General features: G+C 46.7%; 1 protein-coding gene across 5 annotated transcripts in view; it reads left to right on the top strand.

Annotated features, from left to right (window-relative positions):
• Window positions 1–16407, top strand: part of VDAC1 (voltage dependent anion channel 1) — a 600174-nt gene that overhangs the window by 353492 nt on the left and 230275 nt on the right. For all 5 annotated transcript variants that reach the window (XM_077473900.1, XM_077473896.1, XM_077473898.1 and 2 more), the window contains 2 exons: window positions 5096–5248; window positions 5354–5406. In XM_077473900.1, the coding sequence (XP_077330026.1) occupies window positions 5096–5248; window positions 5354–5406 (206 nt within the window). The remainder of the gene's footprint in view (window positions 1–5095; window positions 5249–5353; window positions 5407–16407) is intronic.

The raw sequence follows: 16407 nt of genomic DNA, 5'->3' as shown, positions 1-16407 counted from the left end.
CGGCAAAAAATCTCACCATAGAGAGAACGCACTAAATTGGGGGGAGCAGTGACTGTTCCCCGCAACATACCAGCAGAGGTATTCCATGTGTAACATACTTGTGAGGCATAATAGCCTAAGGCAATTTCAATAAATGCATAGAGAATAAACATATAACAAATTCCAGTAAACACAAATAAAACTGAAAACATAGCACACTTAATAGCATAACTATGTAACCTGAAATTGGGAAGGGGGGGGAGGGGGGGGCAGGAAAGGAGAGAAGGGGAAGGGGAGGGAAGGGGGGGGGGTGGAGAAAGGGGAAAAGGTGGGTTGTCTGCAAGGGTGACCCAAAAGAAAAAAAAAAAAAGAAAGGAAGGAAAAAACCTTCCAAGGGGGGGGATCTATTGGGTATAAGTGTTCAGTATTTTGTAATTGGTTGCGTCTTGCAGATCGGGGGTGTTCAATGAAAAATGTGTAGAAGATGTTCATAAAGATTATAATGTGCCACAAACACAAACGCAAAAAAAAAAAAAAAAGGGGGGGGGGAAAGGGGGAAATTTTTTTTCTGGAAGTGAGAATAAAAACAAAAATCCTCTACACATAGGTTTATCAAATATAACAGGCTGATTGAGCCGGAGGGTCCAGGATTGAGACCTTCATTAACCGGGGCAAGATAAATGAATCAAGAGTGGTGCAGTAGAGATCCTTCAGCGGGGCACAAAGACCCTGGGGCTATAACGATTTTCAGCAGGAGCCTTTGCAGGTGTTCCCTTACGGATGGACCTTGGTGACCGTAGATCTCTGGGGTCTCGTTTGGGGGTAGCCGTATGAGGGTAGGGGGTCAGACGTGCAGGGGTGCGCGGAAGTGCGGTCTCAAACTGTTGTTCTGGAATAGCCAACCGAAGAGATTCCAAAAGGCGTTGTAAAGCTTCGGGGGTGGTACAATTATATTGCTGGCCATTGTATGTAAAATGAAGAGCAAAAGGAAACCGCCACACATATTTGATTTGATGTTGAATAAGAACCTGTAATTGCGGCTTCATGGCTCGTCGTTTGGTGATTGTAAGAGGAGCCAGGTCGGTGAACAGTTGGTATGTGTGGCCTTGGAAAGTAAGTGCGTCTCCTTTATTGCGTGCAGCGGCAAGAAGCTGTTCCTTCGATCTGAAGAAGTGGAGTTTAATAATAATGTCTGATTCTGGGATGCCCCGCAAGCGTAGGTTAGCTCTTCTGGAGCGATTTTCAGCATCTTCAAGTCGAGAAAGCAGCATTGCATTTTCTTCACGAAGCATTAATTGCTCTTGAGCTTGTTCTTTAAGAGTAATTTCCATGTCGTCAGCTCTAGATTCAAGGTCTGCAGTGCGCTGTCCCAATTCACGTATTTCACGTGTTAGCTTAGTGGTAATTTGGTCTGAGGTCGCTTTAAGTGCCTTGTGAAGCATTTTCTCTATATGAGAGAGGAGTTCTGTCTGCGGCATACCTGGGGTTGGCAAAGCAGGGAAGTCCTCTAGGCTGGGTCTGCACTCCTCATCAGTGTCATCGCTGCGGTGATCGGTTGCGTCCACTGGAGAGCTGGAGCGTTGTGATGCGGCCTGTGCTTGTGCCTTCGCCGCCATCTTGGACGAGGCCCGCGCGAGCGCCTCTTTGATCGGTTTCGGCTTAGTTTTGCCTCTGTGCCCCGTTAAAACCATCCCGGGGGGAGCGCGGTGTTGTCTCTGGACCGTACCGGTTAGTTAGGTGTCACTTGTGCTATCGTCAGGATTATAAAAGCCCGGCACTGCTGCGGGGAATGCGGAGCTCTAACGAAAGGCGTCCATCTCGTCGAGCCGCGCGCATGCGCCCCCTCCCAATTCCAGATTTTTAGTACAGTTTTTTTTTCTTTTTTTTTCCCCTCTTCTTCCCTTTAACACAGTGGCATAGTGCCTCTCCTCTGTACCTTTAACAGTCTAGTATCAAGTCTGGGGCAGAGGAGTTATGTCAGAGAGGAAGGATAAAAGGTGGGGAGTCATGGAACTGCTCAGTATTCCTCCAGTGTACACAAAGCTCAGTTCAGCAAAAGAGTCATTCAGCAGTCACTCACCACTCTAATGTGCTTCCTGGAAGTGCTTCTCTCTCGTCATCTCTTTTGCATATCAGACTCCCCTCCTTTCTTGCCAGCTGTTACTGTAAATATGTGATGCGGCAGGGACGCTACCTCCCCCCGCCGTCTCTCTGTGCTCCAGTCTCAAGTCTCCTGCTCTGGTCTCCTCGGCACTCCACGTCAGATCCACGGGGGACAAGAGAGAGAGGGCAAAGCGCAACCCCCTGGCGTTCACTGGTCTCCTCTCATTCGCCGGACGGCTCCACACAGCATGAAGGCATATAGGAGGGAGGGGGAGGGAGTCACCCGCACGTTTTCTGCAGGCTTCTGGCCGTCAGTTCCATGGAGACGGATCGAGGGGGAGAGAGCCGCTCATCACGGAGAGCAGGGCATATCAGAGAGGAGAGCGAGACAACAGCTTGCTCACGCACACACGTCCTCCTCCATCAGGTCACGCCCCTCCATTACCCGAGAGGACGGACTTCTCCTTTAAAGTGGAACTGAACCCTCCTGTCCTTTACAGTCAATGGAGCTGCTATCTTGGTCTCTGTGTGATCTGCAGGTGCCATTTAATAGTTTGACAGATGTGAGTTATCATTCATGACATGCCTTGTTTTGGGAAACCATTAAAGTGAAACTAAAACCCATCTATTTAACAGTTTAACCACTTCAGCCCCAGAAGATTTGGCTGCTCAATGACCGGGCCATTTTTTGCGATTCTGCACTGCGTTGCTTTAACTGACAATTGTCGTGTGATGCTGTACCCCAAAAAAATAGACGCCACACACACTCAGATAGAGCTTTGTTTTAGTGGTATGTGATCATCTCTGCGTTTATTTTTTATTTTTTGCACTATAAACAAAAAAAAATAATAATAAAAAAACACAATATTTTGCACTCTGTTACTATAATAAATATCCCCATTTTCTTTTTAAAAAGGACATATTTTTTTCCTCAGTTTAGGCCGATATGTATTCTTCTACATATTTTTGACAATAAAAATCACAATAAGCATATATTGAGTGGTTTGCGCAAAAGTTATAGCGTCTACAAAATAGGGGATAGCTTTATGCCATTTTTATTATTATTATTATTTTTTTATTTATTTTTTTACTAGTAATGGCAGCGATCTGCGATTTTTATCAAGACTGCGACATTATGGCAGCCACATCAGACACTTTTGACACATTTTTTAAATCATTCACAATTATACAACAACCAGTACTATAAAAATGCACTGATTACTATGTAAATGTCACTGGCAGGGAATGGGTTAACACTAGGGGGCGATCAAGGGGCTAACTGTGTTCCCTACTGTCACACACACACAGCACACGTATGTACGTATGTCCCTGTTCTGCCTCTCGTGCCAGTGATCGCGCGTGGCTGTCAGTCACGAGCATCAGCACCCCCGCAATGCAGTGGGCACGCACCTGCTATTACGCTTAAAGGAGGCTACATCGTTTTGCCCACCCGTGCTATTCTGCCGCAGTTAAAACTGAGGCAGCTGGTCGGGAAGTGGTTATATAAGTTAAATTTCCGCCATACCAGGTATGCTAACTGTAAAATTTGCTAGTGCTTTCAAACAAACTGTCAAACCATCATATCGCTGGGGTCATAAATGAACAACTGTGCAGCACCATACTTCCACCTTCAGCTCTCCTTTCTGTGTAAAATCAAAACAAAATCCTTCTATACTTTACAGATAAGGAAGCTGCCATCTTAGCTACTGTTTGACCTGCAGTTGCCATGGTACTGCTCATGTGCTTAGTTATGACACAAACCATTTAATGGCTTCACAGTTCAGTTGAGAGAACAAGCAGCTGTGACAGTAATCCTCTTCACCTAGTTGCCAACTGTCCCGAATTTCCCGGGACATTCCCGGGATTAGGACATTTGTCCCGAATTTATTTTGTCCCGTTTTTTTGCGGCCGGCCGCTAGAGGCCGGCGGCCGGCGGAGACAATGTCTCCACCGGCTGCCATTTTTAAGAAGACCAAAAGCTGGTCTTCAATAGAAAACCTGTGGTGCCGCCCACCCCCGCTGCCAGTGTGTGTGTAATGTGCAGTGGCCACAGTTCAAAGGTAGTCTCCGCGCGGTGCGGCAACGTGAAGGACGGTATGTTGGGGGCCAGTCTGTGGATGGGATGGCAGAGGGGCCAGTCTGTGGATGGGATGGCAGAGGGGCCAGTCTGTGGATGGGATGGCAGAGGGGCCAGTCTGTGGATGGGATGGCATGGCAGGGGGGGCAGTCCTCAATGTATACTTTCTATGAAATAAAGGAGGGGGGAAAAAAAGTATTTTATATGTCTATTATTATTCTCTTTACATATACACATACTTGTATGAATAAAGCAGGGAATCTGACATTCACCATACTTTCTTTGTGGGTAATAGTACCCCATCATTGGTGTTTTATTCTGCAGTTTGAGTGTAACACTCAGTTTTTTCATTATTACTTTTAAATAAATGGAAAAATGGCATATTACGTTTTTATTTTTTATAATCCGATTAATTTATCGAAAAAATTATCGGCTGATTAATCGATTATGAAAATAATCGTTAGTTGCAGCCCTAATTCACACAACAGACAGGTGTCTAGAGTTAATGACATTAGCATTTGACAGTGTGTGTCCCAACAGCATGAGACAACACACATCATATATACTGTACATATATACAGCATTGAATCTGACTAGCACAGATTATAGTGGGGTTCTCATTCACCCTGTGCCCCTTAAAATCCAGGGCCCATAATCGATCGGCAAGAGGCTCGCATTCAGTCCTCTCAAAAAGCCTGTGTCCCGGCTAGGTCTGTCACAGTTTTGTCACCAGACATTATAGAATCTAGAGCAACATTTCCCTAGGTTAATGAACCATATTTGACTAGAAGATTGTGGGGTGGGTAGAATGCTGCATTTCGTGGTAGTGTTTTTTTACTTTAGGTCTACGTGTGGATGGCCCAGTTGAAATTTGTCTGAGCACGTTAACATGTTTTTTATCTTACTGTAATAGCAATTTTCTTTATGGATTTTCAGGAATTCATAAGTTCCGGATCAGCAAATGCAGAGACCAGTAAAGTCACTGGAAGCTTGGAAACAAAGTACAAATGGGCAGAATATGGTCTGACATTCACAGAGAAGTGGAACACAGATAACGCGCTAGGCACAGAGATCACAGTAGAAGATCAAGTAAGCTTGAGTATAGCAGTTTTTCCAGATGTCTAAACTTCATTCACATTGCCAATCTATCAGTGACTGTAGTAAATTCAACTGGCTTATTTCTTTTTTGTTCAGCTTGCAAAAGGACTGAAGTTGACCTTTGACTCCTCATTTTCTCCTAACACTGGGTAAGACATGACTGTTTTTCTGTACAATAACTTTGCTGACAAAGTTTGGTTGGCTTTGTTCTTCCCTCATATCATACTCTTACACAATACAGTGTGAATGTTGGCTTCGTATTTCATCCACTGTATTGTATGTTTTTCCCTAACTTACCTTGCCCAATAACAATAGCCTCCTATATATAACCAGAAGAGGTTGTAAAAGGTCCAAAGTTCCTGAACCATTTACCTTAAAGCATAAGTGTAGGCAAACTGTTAAATGCGCAATTAAAATGCATGTGTGCCAAAAAAACTGCCAAAAAATGTGTAATTCTGTTAAGCCATTTTTTTTAAATTTAGGCACTGCTGCCAGATACTAGATACAGATATCACACTTTTTTTTTTCCAACTGTAGTCTAAGCAGTTCAGCTTGATCAAAATTGTATCTCAATACACCTCTCTGTGATCTCCCCTCCAATCTGTAAGCACAGTTTGCTGGATTCACACCACTATGCAAAGCCTGATTTGCTCACAGCACTGTCCAGACCCTCTTATGATAATAGTATGCTAATTTCAAGGGTAGTGTGTTACTGTTTTAAGTATTTATAGTTGGGGGCGTGGCTTGGCGCATGGAGAGGAAGGCAGCCTGAGACCTCGGCTCCCGCTCCACCATCTAGAACGGCGCACAGCACGGCCGACAGCACCCTCGTTCTTCTCCCCCATGAACAGGAGGGGGACCGGAGACACCCCCCGACCCTCGGGGGATCTCAAATCCAAGGAAATAGGCAGCTACTTCCCCGCGAAGGGATCCGCGGGACGGACCACACCGGCTTCCAAGATGGCGGCGACCCGCGCGGCGGCGGCGCAGGCGGCCCTCGCCGCCTCTCAGGTACCCTCTCCGCTCCCGGAGGCCTCTTCTCCCTCACCGCACTCCCCCGGTTCAGACACCCGGAGCCCCCACCACCCACCGTGTCCCGGGACCCCTCCGCCCCAGCCGCATCCTCAGCCAGCACCCTGGGACATGGAATCCTACCTCAAGGCCCTCCCCACCAAGGGGGATATTGAGGCCTACATCAGCAGGCTTGAGCGCTCCTATAAGCGTGAGATCACAGACCTACGCCATGATATAGGTCAGCGCTTTGACGATATTGAAGCAACAGTGGAGGAATCTGTGACCAGAATTATTGAACATGATCACATTCTTCAGCAACACACTGATCAGATCCAACAACTGTTTTACGGTCTCGATGACCAGGAGAACAGAAGTAGACGCAATAATATCCGCATCCGCGGGGTTCCGGAGTCGGTTGAAAACAAGGATCTTGCCAAAGCAGCCACTCTGATGTTTAACCAGCTATTGAACAAGCCCCAAGATGAGCACCTGGAAATTGACAGGATCCACAGATCCCTGGGCCCCCGCAATCCCAACCCGGCCTACCCAAGGGACATTATTTGCCGCATCCATTTTTTCCACACCAAATCTGACATCATGCAGGCCGCTCGGTCTCGAGACTCCATTCTCTTTAACGGATCCCCCGTCATGCTTCTGACGGACCTCTCCAGGCAGACCCTTCTCATGCGGAAATCTCTGAAGCCACTCACAGACGCACTTCATTCTAAGCAAATTAAATATCGATGGGGCTTCCCTTTTCATCTGTTTGCATCTCATGAGGGTAAATCGGCCACCTTTCGCACCCTGGGTGATCTTCCTAACTTTCTTGGAGTGTTTGAACTACCACAGATCCGGATTCCGGATTGGCCCTTGGAGGCGGCCACCCCGGGATTTCCTAAAGCGCCTCGCTGGGAGAAGCAATCTAGGAAGAAAAGATCCAGATCCCGCACCTCCAAATCTCCACCTGGCTGAACTTACCCCTCATAACATGGGGGTTCCTTTTTCTTTTTCTTCTCCACCATCCTCCTTGCTATAAACCTTATGGTTTTCCCCTGACGCCTGCTGGCTTCCAGATCTGCCTATATGTTCTGTTGTACCTCTTTCTCCTCCTCTAGGTGACTAGTGAATTGATCACTGAGCTTGGACGCTGGACTCTTACCTATGAAGTCCTATTTTTTCAACCACACTGTTCGTTACTGTTTTCTATTTTTGCCATTTTATTTTTGTTGCGACTCTTCCATGAGTCCCCCTGTGCTCCTTTTCTATTACGGTTGCTCGCAGGCCTTAGACTGTAACCTGGACTATATATTTTTGCTACTATGCTGTTGACTTTACATTGTTCCATTGCTGTTATGTCGCCTCGCACGTGCTGTGCTGTGCGCTTTAGATAAGCACTTTATCTTTATTACTGTTTATTTTGCTATGTTGGGGCGGAGCCCCTAAGTTTTGCCCTTCCACGTTCCCCACGTTAGGGTGTGCAGAGTCTTCATTGCCTCTGTTCTTTGTTGTTTTTCTAGCTACCTGTGTAGTGTTCACCTCCCTTTCCCCCCCTGAACACTAGTGGGTGGGATCTGATTCCTTCCTTCCCGCCCTGCCTGGGGGCGTCACATACTGACCCACCCCCTTAGGCTCTGTTGAGCCCTTTTCAGACGTATTTTGCTTGACACCCTCTCCCCCCCTGACCTTAGAGCCCACTTCCTAACCCCTTCCCTCCTTCAATGGAGACTACCTCCTTTAGTTCCCATGACAGGAACCCTACCGCACCCCTTCCGCCCCCCCCCCGCTTGACGTGCCCACTTTAGGTATTAAAATCTCCTCCCTTAATTGTAGGGGGTTTAATACCCCGGAGAAACGTAGACAACTCTTGCATCACTTCCACAAATCCAAAACTCATATCCTACTCTTGCAAGAAACCCACTTCCGGACAGACAAACTCCCTAATATTTCTGACAAACGATACCCATGCTGGTTCCATAGCACCAACCCGGGCGCCAAGACGCGGGGGACCTCTGTGGCCTTCCATGCCTCCTTCAACCCGACTGTTCTCGACCAGGAGATAGACCCCAATGGTAGATATGTGTTTTTGAAGTTACAGGTTCAACAAACAGTTTTAACCGTTGTTAATGTTTATTTCCCCAATCAGAACCAGCATCGATTCCTCTCCTCCGTGGCATCCCGCCTGCGCGCTTTTGGCACTCATAACTTGATCCTGGGTGGTGATCTGAATGTACCATTAGTACCGAGACTGGACTCGTCCACTGGTAAGTCACACATCCCTCCTTCCTCCCTGACCAGTATACGCTCCATTTTGCAGGACCTCTCCCTAGTTGATCCCTGGCGGGTGCTCTGCCCTTCGGCACGTGACTACACTTACTACTCCCCTGCACACAACTCATACAGTCGACTCGACTACATACTGATCTCCCAAGCTTTACTAGACTGTGATCCCACCTGTGACATAGGACTGAGAATTTGGTCCGACCATGCCCCGGTGCATCTGTCACTTGGGATGCCCCCAAACAATCGCGTCCATAAATCCTGGCGACTTAACGATAACCTCCTCCGTGACTCAGTCTGCAATGCGGCACTTACCGCAGCAATCACAGAGTTTAACCTGGTCCATGCTGAAGACAACACCTCTAACCTGACTAAATGGGAGACTCTGCAGTAATTACCGCCCCATCTCCCTATTGAATGTTGATCTGAAACTTTACGCTAAGGTCCTTGCCACGCGCCTAGCCCCCCTCCTTCCCTCTTTGATCCATGGGGACCAAGTGGGGTTTGTCCCTGGCCGTGAAGCCAGGGACAACACCACGAAAACACTACATTTGATCGCCTACACCAAGACACACAATATTCCCGCCTGCCTCTTGGCTTGTGATGCCGAGAAGGCATTTGACAGGGTGAGTTGGCAGTTTCTTCGTGCTTCCCTGCAACAAATAGGCTTAGGCCCTAACTTACTTTCCAAGATAATGGCTCTCTACTCTCACCCCACTGCTCGGGTCTCAGCTAACGGGGAATCGTCCACGCCATTCCGAATAAGTAACGGTACCAGGCAGGGCTGCCCTCTTTCACCCTTGCTATTCGCAATCACAGTGGAACACCTGGCGCAGGCTATACGTAACAATACCTCTATTCACGGTATTCCTACCCCATCGGCTCCCCGCAAGCTGTCACTCTATGCTGACGACTTACTTCTATATGTCACAAACCCCCGCACTAGCCTACCATATATTCTCGAGGAACTGGACCGCTTCGCTACCCATAGTAATTTTAAACTTAATATAGACAAAACCGAAGCCTTGAATATTTCTCTGCCGGAGCGGGACCTGGCGGCCCTGAAAAGGGACTACCCGTTCCGATGGCAATCACGCTCCATTAAATATTTAGGGACTGCAGTCCCTGGAGATTTACAGGACATCTACTCCCTTAACTATAGCCCCTTGTTGACCAACATCAAACGTTCCCTCGACTCCTGGTATAATCTGAAACTTACTTGGTGGGGGAGGATGAACGTCATTAAAATGGACATACTGCCCAAGGTTCTGTATCTGTTCCAAACTCTTCCTATACTTCTTCCTCGGACGTTCTTCCTCTCCCTCCGATCTGCGATAATTAAATTTGTATGGCTCCGCCACCCCCCTCGACTGAAACATAGGATCCTATGCGCCCCCAAGCTTCGCGGGGGGACTGGACTACCTGACTTTCAACTATATCACACAGCATCCTTGCTGTCTAGACTGTTAGAATGGTTCCCGAGACCCCTACCCAAACTTACAGTGACTATTGAACAAGATATGGCCCCTAGGGACCTTAGGGCCCTGTTATGGGGATATCACGCCGTGTTCCGCTCACTTCGTGGGATATCCCCCCTGACGATCGCAGCTCTGACCAAATGGTATGCCGTCTCCGGTACGACAGGCCTGTCCACGGATCCTGGCCCTCTCTCCTCCCTTTTTGACAATCCACTTCTCCCCACTCTTCACACGGCTACCCACATTGGGGCATATCGCAGGGAGGATTGGCCCACAGCTAATCAATTTGTCCACCCCTCCACTGGTCGCTTGCGAGTCCTGGCGACAGCGTCTCCCCTACCGGATCTAGATTGGCTCTCTGAACGGTCCATCAACCAATTTTGCAACTCACTCTTCCTATCCGGTAAAACTCACAGGACCCTCACCTTATTTGAAGAACTATGTACTCTACCTCACACACCGAGACACACGTTATCTCTTCTTTACAAAGAACTCCAATCTCTTACTTACACCTCACTCCCCACTTACACTGACAAATGGTCCACTGACGTCGGAACCGAAATCTCCTCATCACAATGGCATACCTCCTTTATCCTTACTCACCAATCCTCTAGATCAGGGTTCACTCAGGAAAAAAACTATAAATTGTTATCACGCTGGTATAGAGCTCCAGTCTCGGTACGCAGAATGTTCCCTGGTTCAACGGATGTGTGCTGGCGGTGCCATGGTGCGACAGGTACGTTCTTTCATGTCTGGTGGGAGTGTCCTATGGTTCGCCCTTTTTGGGATAAAGTTTTTGAAACGTATAATGCAATGTATCAAGCTTCCTTATCTCCCTCGCCCTTGGTGGCCTTACTGTCCATTATACCGGGCTCCATCAAACGGCACAAGTCTTGCCTTCTTAGATTCCTCCTCTCTGCTGCCCGTCACAACATCACCCTCTCCTGGAAGACGGCTCGGGTCCCATCGGTGGTTCGCTGGATAGAACTTCTTAACGAGATGATGGTCATGGAGGAGCTGCAGGCGAAGGTGGACGACAGATATGACAAATTTACTGTTCTGTGGTCTATCTGGCGCCATCATTCGGCCTCAGCGGGCTTCCTTAATGGCATTCGATAGGACAATGCCATGTCCTGTATTTTTGTTGTTCACCTGTGATACTCCTTTGGGGTTGCACAGCTAATGGGCCTGTGCTCATATTTCATTTCATTTTGCACACCACCACCCGGCTGGACCCCGTCCATCTTCCCTCCCCCCCATGTGGTGCTATAGGTTAGGGTCGGGCCACCGCCCTGGACCCATATTGACGGCTGCACAACGGCCCAGTATGATCTCAGTTTTTTGAGGTTCCTGTCATCCTCCTTTCCTCTCCCTCACCTTCCCCTACCCTTCCCCCCCCCCCTCCCCCCCCTCCCTTCCCTCCACAGGTTGATATTTTCCTTTCTTTATTTTCATTTATACCGGTATTAATCAGCTTTGTCATTTACGCAGTTTTTTATGCTTTTACACTTGTACCTCGCTGTTTGTGTATCTTTTGAAATGTACTACTATTTTGTACTCCTTATTTGCACTGACCTTGTGATAATAATAAAAACTATGTTCAACCTTAAGTATTTATAGTTGATTTGCACAGACCAGTCCAGATCCTCCTCTTCTCAGGTCCATGAATAGAGCTCCTGGCCCCTCCCTTCAGTTGAGAGCCCCCACAGCAAGCAGCTTGCTGAGGTGGCACCCGAGCCGTAGACACGCAGAGCCGTGGTTCCACACCCTCACACCCTCCCCCCTCCTCATTGCCTAACTGACTTTGACAATAGCTGGAGCCAATGGTGCACTTGCAGTGTTTGTCAATCAGGAGGGAGAGTTTCGGATGGCCAAGGCACTCCTGGACATCTCTGGATTGAGATGAGGCTCAGGTAAGTATAAGGGCGGTCTGAGGGGGGTTTCTACACACAGAAGGTTTTTTTTGTTTTGTTTTTTTCCCCCGTAAATTTTATTGAAGTTTTGCCAGGTTACATACATACAATGGTTAGAAAAGTAAGTACACAACATGTACTCAAAGCAATTAATCACCGCAAACAGGTAAATTGTAGAACACATGTATAACAGTACACGTAATATAGATCAGAAGATGCTAATATAGGCCAACTGATAGTATAAATCAGTTGGAACTCCCATATATGGAGGAATATAGGGTGGGAGCCAACCAATACTCTCAGTCATGCAATTGTATCTTCAGTAGAAAGCGTTAAAGTTTATGTAGTAATTAAAGGCAGTACGGTACTGAGCTGACATACAAAATCCCAGCTCCGGTCACCCCTAATGGGCTCTGACTGTGACCGTCAGTGGGATATATCAAGAATTCCCAAAAAGGGTGGTGGTCACCAATGCACTGCAATTGAGGGAGCACCGTCCCCAATTCTAGAATTTTTAAGGACAGCATCTCTCTAGACATCAAGGGGGGGGGGGGGATGTGGATTGGTCCCTATGGAGGGCATCATAATTATGAGGCTAATTGGCCCGATCAATTCAGGGTGAATATCAGCGAAGGTTCGGCCGACTGAGTTGATGGACAGTTATGGAGAGGGCAGAACTTGTAAATATTAGGAAAGGGATATCTGCGGTACAAGGTTGGATTATGTTGCAGTTGGCGGTTGCGCATCAAGGTAAGGGTTTTGCGTTGAGTTAATGCGAGGTAGTCCAGATATTGTGGAAGATCTGAAATGTTTCCAAACTACTCAGGTTTTCCCGTAAGTGTTCGGGGTGTCCCTGCCTGGTGAATGAGTTCTTCCATCTCTGCTATAGTATCTACCTTTTTTAGCCATTCTGTTACTGTAGGGGGTGATGTAGTTCTCCAGTGCACAGGTTGGCCGTGTTAATGAGGTGAATGGTCAGGGAATTGGCGTAGGCCAGGGTTGTAGTAGTATTGTGGTGTAATAGGAATAGAGCAGGAGTTAGGTCAGGGGAATATGTCGTAATTTGAGAAATCAGACAGTGTTTTTCTTTCCAGAACAATTGTAGAAGTGGGCATTCCCACCAGATGTGGAGTAAAGTGCCCAAGGCATTGTTTCATCTCCAACAAGTCGCGGGGACGGTAGGGGAGAATTTGTGAATTTTGTCAGGGGTCCTATACCGATTAGCCTATATTTTGTATCTATTTTCTTGAGTTGTGACGTTTACAGAACCTTTGTGTATATTGTGATATATTGTTTCCCATTCTGCCGTTGAGAGATCTAGGTGCAAATCAGATTCCTAGCGTTTGACAATTTTGTCTTGTTTAATATCATGGGACGAGAAAAGAAGCCAGTAAACTACGGATATAACATGTCTTTGTGGTTCAGTACTAACACACATGGATTCAAAAGGTGTAAGGTCCCTGTGCCACTGTGCTCCAAGTTTGGGGTTTTGGAAGAAGTGCCGCAGTTGAAGGTACTTGAAGAAGGGGACGTGGTAGTGCGGAAATGCTGAGGCTATAAGTTGATGTGACGGGAGTTTGCCATTGTGGAAGAAGTTATAGGCCCTTGGCTTAGGACCTGGTAGTGTTGTGAGTGGTGAATGCAAAGGAAGGCCCGGTGGAAATTCTGGGTTGTGGTTCAGTGGAGTCATTGGGCCATGGTTGGGGATCATCGTCCTGTGTGGGCAAGCTTCCCGGAAACGTTGAAGTGAGGTATGTATGAAAGGGTGCATTCGAAGATCGCGTGGAATGTGGGACTTATGTATCCAAGGCCAATTTTCTAGAGGAATGTGAGAATATGCTTGTTCAAGTCGAATCCAATCTTTGTGAAGTGTGTGGGAGTGCCAGTCAAGAATTCTATTTAGATGACATGCTAGATAATATTTTTGAATGTCCGGCACCCCAAGACCTCCGAGATTTTTAGGAAGTGTGAATCTTTGCCAGCTGATTCTGGGAGCTTTGGACTTACATATAAAATGTCTACATAGGCGTTTGAGCAAAAAAAGGATGGAGGTAAGCTGATAGGAATAGCTTGAAGTAAATAAAGTAGCCTTGGCAGAACATTCATTTTCAAAATGACCATTCTGCCAAACCACGAGAAGGGACTCATTTGCCATTTGTGCAGGTCGGTTTGGATAGAATGAAGGATTGGTTGGAAATTTTTTTCATAGAGGGAAGTCAAATTAGTAGGAATTTGAATACCTAGGTATGTGATGGCCTCTTTTTCCCAGCTAAAAGGGAAGTTGTGAGTACACTGCGTTACTATTGAAGGTGGTAGGGAAATGTTGAGGGCTTTCGATTTAGTGAAATAAATTTTCAAATTGGACAGATCCTGGAAGAGCTTAAAATCTTTTAGCAGGTTGGGGATAGAGATAATTGGATCTGAAAGTAAAAGTAAAATTTCGTCCGCATACGCTGCTATCTTACTGTATATGTTTTATGGTTTATTGACAAGCCTTTTATATCTGGGTTGTCCCTGAGTTTGCGGAGAAAGGGTTCCATAGTAAGTACAAAAATCAGGGGTGAAAGGGGACAACCCTGGCGGGTACCATTGGTAATGGAGAAGGCATTCGTCAGGCTGCTGTTGATTCTGATTTTTGCCGTGGGGGACGAATAGAGGACCATTATCTGCAGTAAATGGTGTGGGATTCCTATTGTCCGCAGGGTTGCCTCCATGTAGTCCCAGGCCACCATGTCGAACACCTTCTCTGCATCAAGGGATAGTAAAAAGCCAGGAGTGGATGTGGTAGTAAGCCAATGATGATGAATATTTAGCGCTTTGGTAGTGTTGTCCCTGGCTTCTCTGCCAGGGACGAAACAAACTTGATCCAAAGCAATTAATTGAGGAAGGAGGGGCAGAATACGGTTTGCTAATATTTTGGCATAAAGTTTCAGGTCTACATTGAGCAACGAGATGGGGCGGTAGTTAGTGATTAGCATTGGGTCTTTATTAGGTTTAGGTATAAGGGTAATGTGGGCTTCCAAAATATCTCTATGTACTTCATTGGAGTTCGGAAGTTGGTTGAAGGCATTGACCAAATGAGGGAGTAAGAGATCAGGGAAAGTCTTATAGTAGCTTGCCGTGAAGCCGCCAGGACCCGGGCTTTTTCCAGGCTTCATTTGTTTCAGGGCAATTGGGGTCTCTTCAACTGTTGGGGAGTTTAGAGCAGAGGACTCTTCACTTGTGAGGGAAGTGGGAGAATATTTTTGTAAGAATGTGCGGATATCGGTCACACGATCAGTCTGGGAGGTAGATTGTTGTGGGGGGGGGGTTATATAGTTCTGAGAAGTAGCGAACAAAATTGTTCATTATGTCTTCCGTCTTGGAGATTTTTTTCACCCGTAGTACTTCTGAGCGCATGTATGGTGTGCATCGCTTTTTTAGCCTGGAGGGCTCTAGCTAGCAGCTTTCCTGACTTATAGTTATACTCATAGAAGACTTTCTGGGAGAGGGTGAAGCTTTGTTTCATTTTTTTGTGTAGCTCCGCCAGAAGTTCTTCTCGTGCACTCGTCAGTTCTGTGAGTACATTAGCTGCTAGAGAGGCTTTGTGTTTCTTTTCCAAACTGTGTATGCGTTTAGTCAAGTCATCAATATGTGCTCTTCTAAGTTTGTTTCGTGTGGCCAATAGAGATATAAAATCCCCCCTAATAACACATTTATGGGCCGCCCAGAGCAAAATTGGTGGGGAACCTTCCAGAGAATTTTCCGAAAAATAATTGGAGAGACTTTTGGAGATTTTTTGAATTTTATCAGAGTCAGTGAGTAGGGAATTGTCGAGACGCCAAATGCGTGTGCGGGCCACAGTGTCTGGGATAGATAAGGTCATGGAGATTGGGTTGTGATCCGATAGGATTTTGGGGTCAATGGTGGCTTTGGTTAAGAAGGACAGTTCATTTTGGGATATAAAAAAGTAATCACGTCGTGAATATTTATTGTGGGGAGGAGAGAAAAAGGTAAAGTCTTTTTCGTTGGGGTGCAATGTGCGCCATGAGTCATGCAGCAACAGGTCATGAAATTGTGATTTAATCGCGCAAAGAGTCTTATACGCCACAGTGGTGGCGCCAGAGGAGGTGTCAAGGGTGGGATTAAGGGCAACATTCAGGTCCCTGCCGACAATAAGGGTGCCGGATTGGAACAAGGTTAGGTGTTGGAAGGTATTGCGAAGGAAGGTGACTTGATGCGTGTTAGGCACATATATTTTTGCGAGAGTTATGGGCTTGTTATATAGCGTGCCTTTCAGAAATAGAAATCTGCCCTGGGTATCTTTCATAATGTCATCAACTTGGATTGGACAATGTCGTGAGAAAAGAATAGACACTCCTTTTGTATTTAGCATCTGCATTGGGTGCGGATAAACCGTGGGAAAGGGTTTGCTATATAGTTTTGGGACGCTGTCTGCTCTGAAGTGAGTTTCTTGAATAAGAACAAT

Source organism: Lithobates pipiens, unplaced genomic scaffold (genome assembly GCF_037356315.1).
Source record: "Lithobates pipiens isolate NorthernLeopardFrog02 unplaced genomic scaffold, aLitPip1_a1.2 Scaffold_8, whole genome shotgun sequence".
Lineage (NCBI taxonomy): Eukaryota > Metazoa > Chordata > Amphibia > Anura > Ranidae > Lithobates > Lithobates pipiens.
Note: the sequence above shows the minus strand (reverse complement) of the source record. Positions and strands in the feature narration are given on the sequence as shown.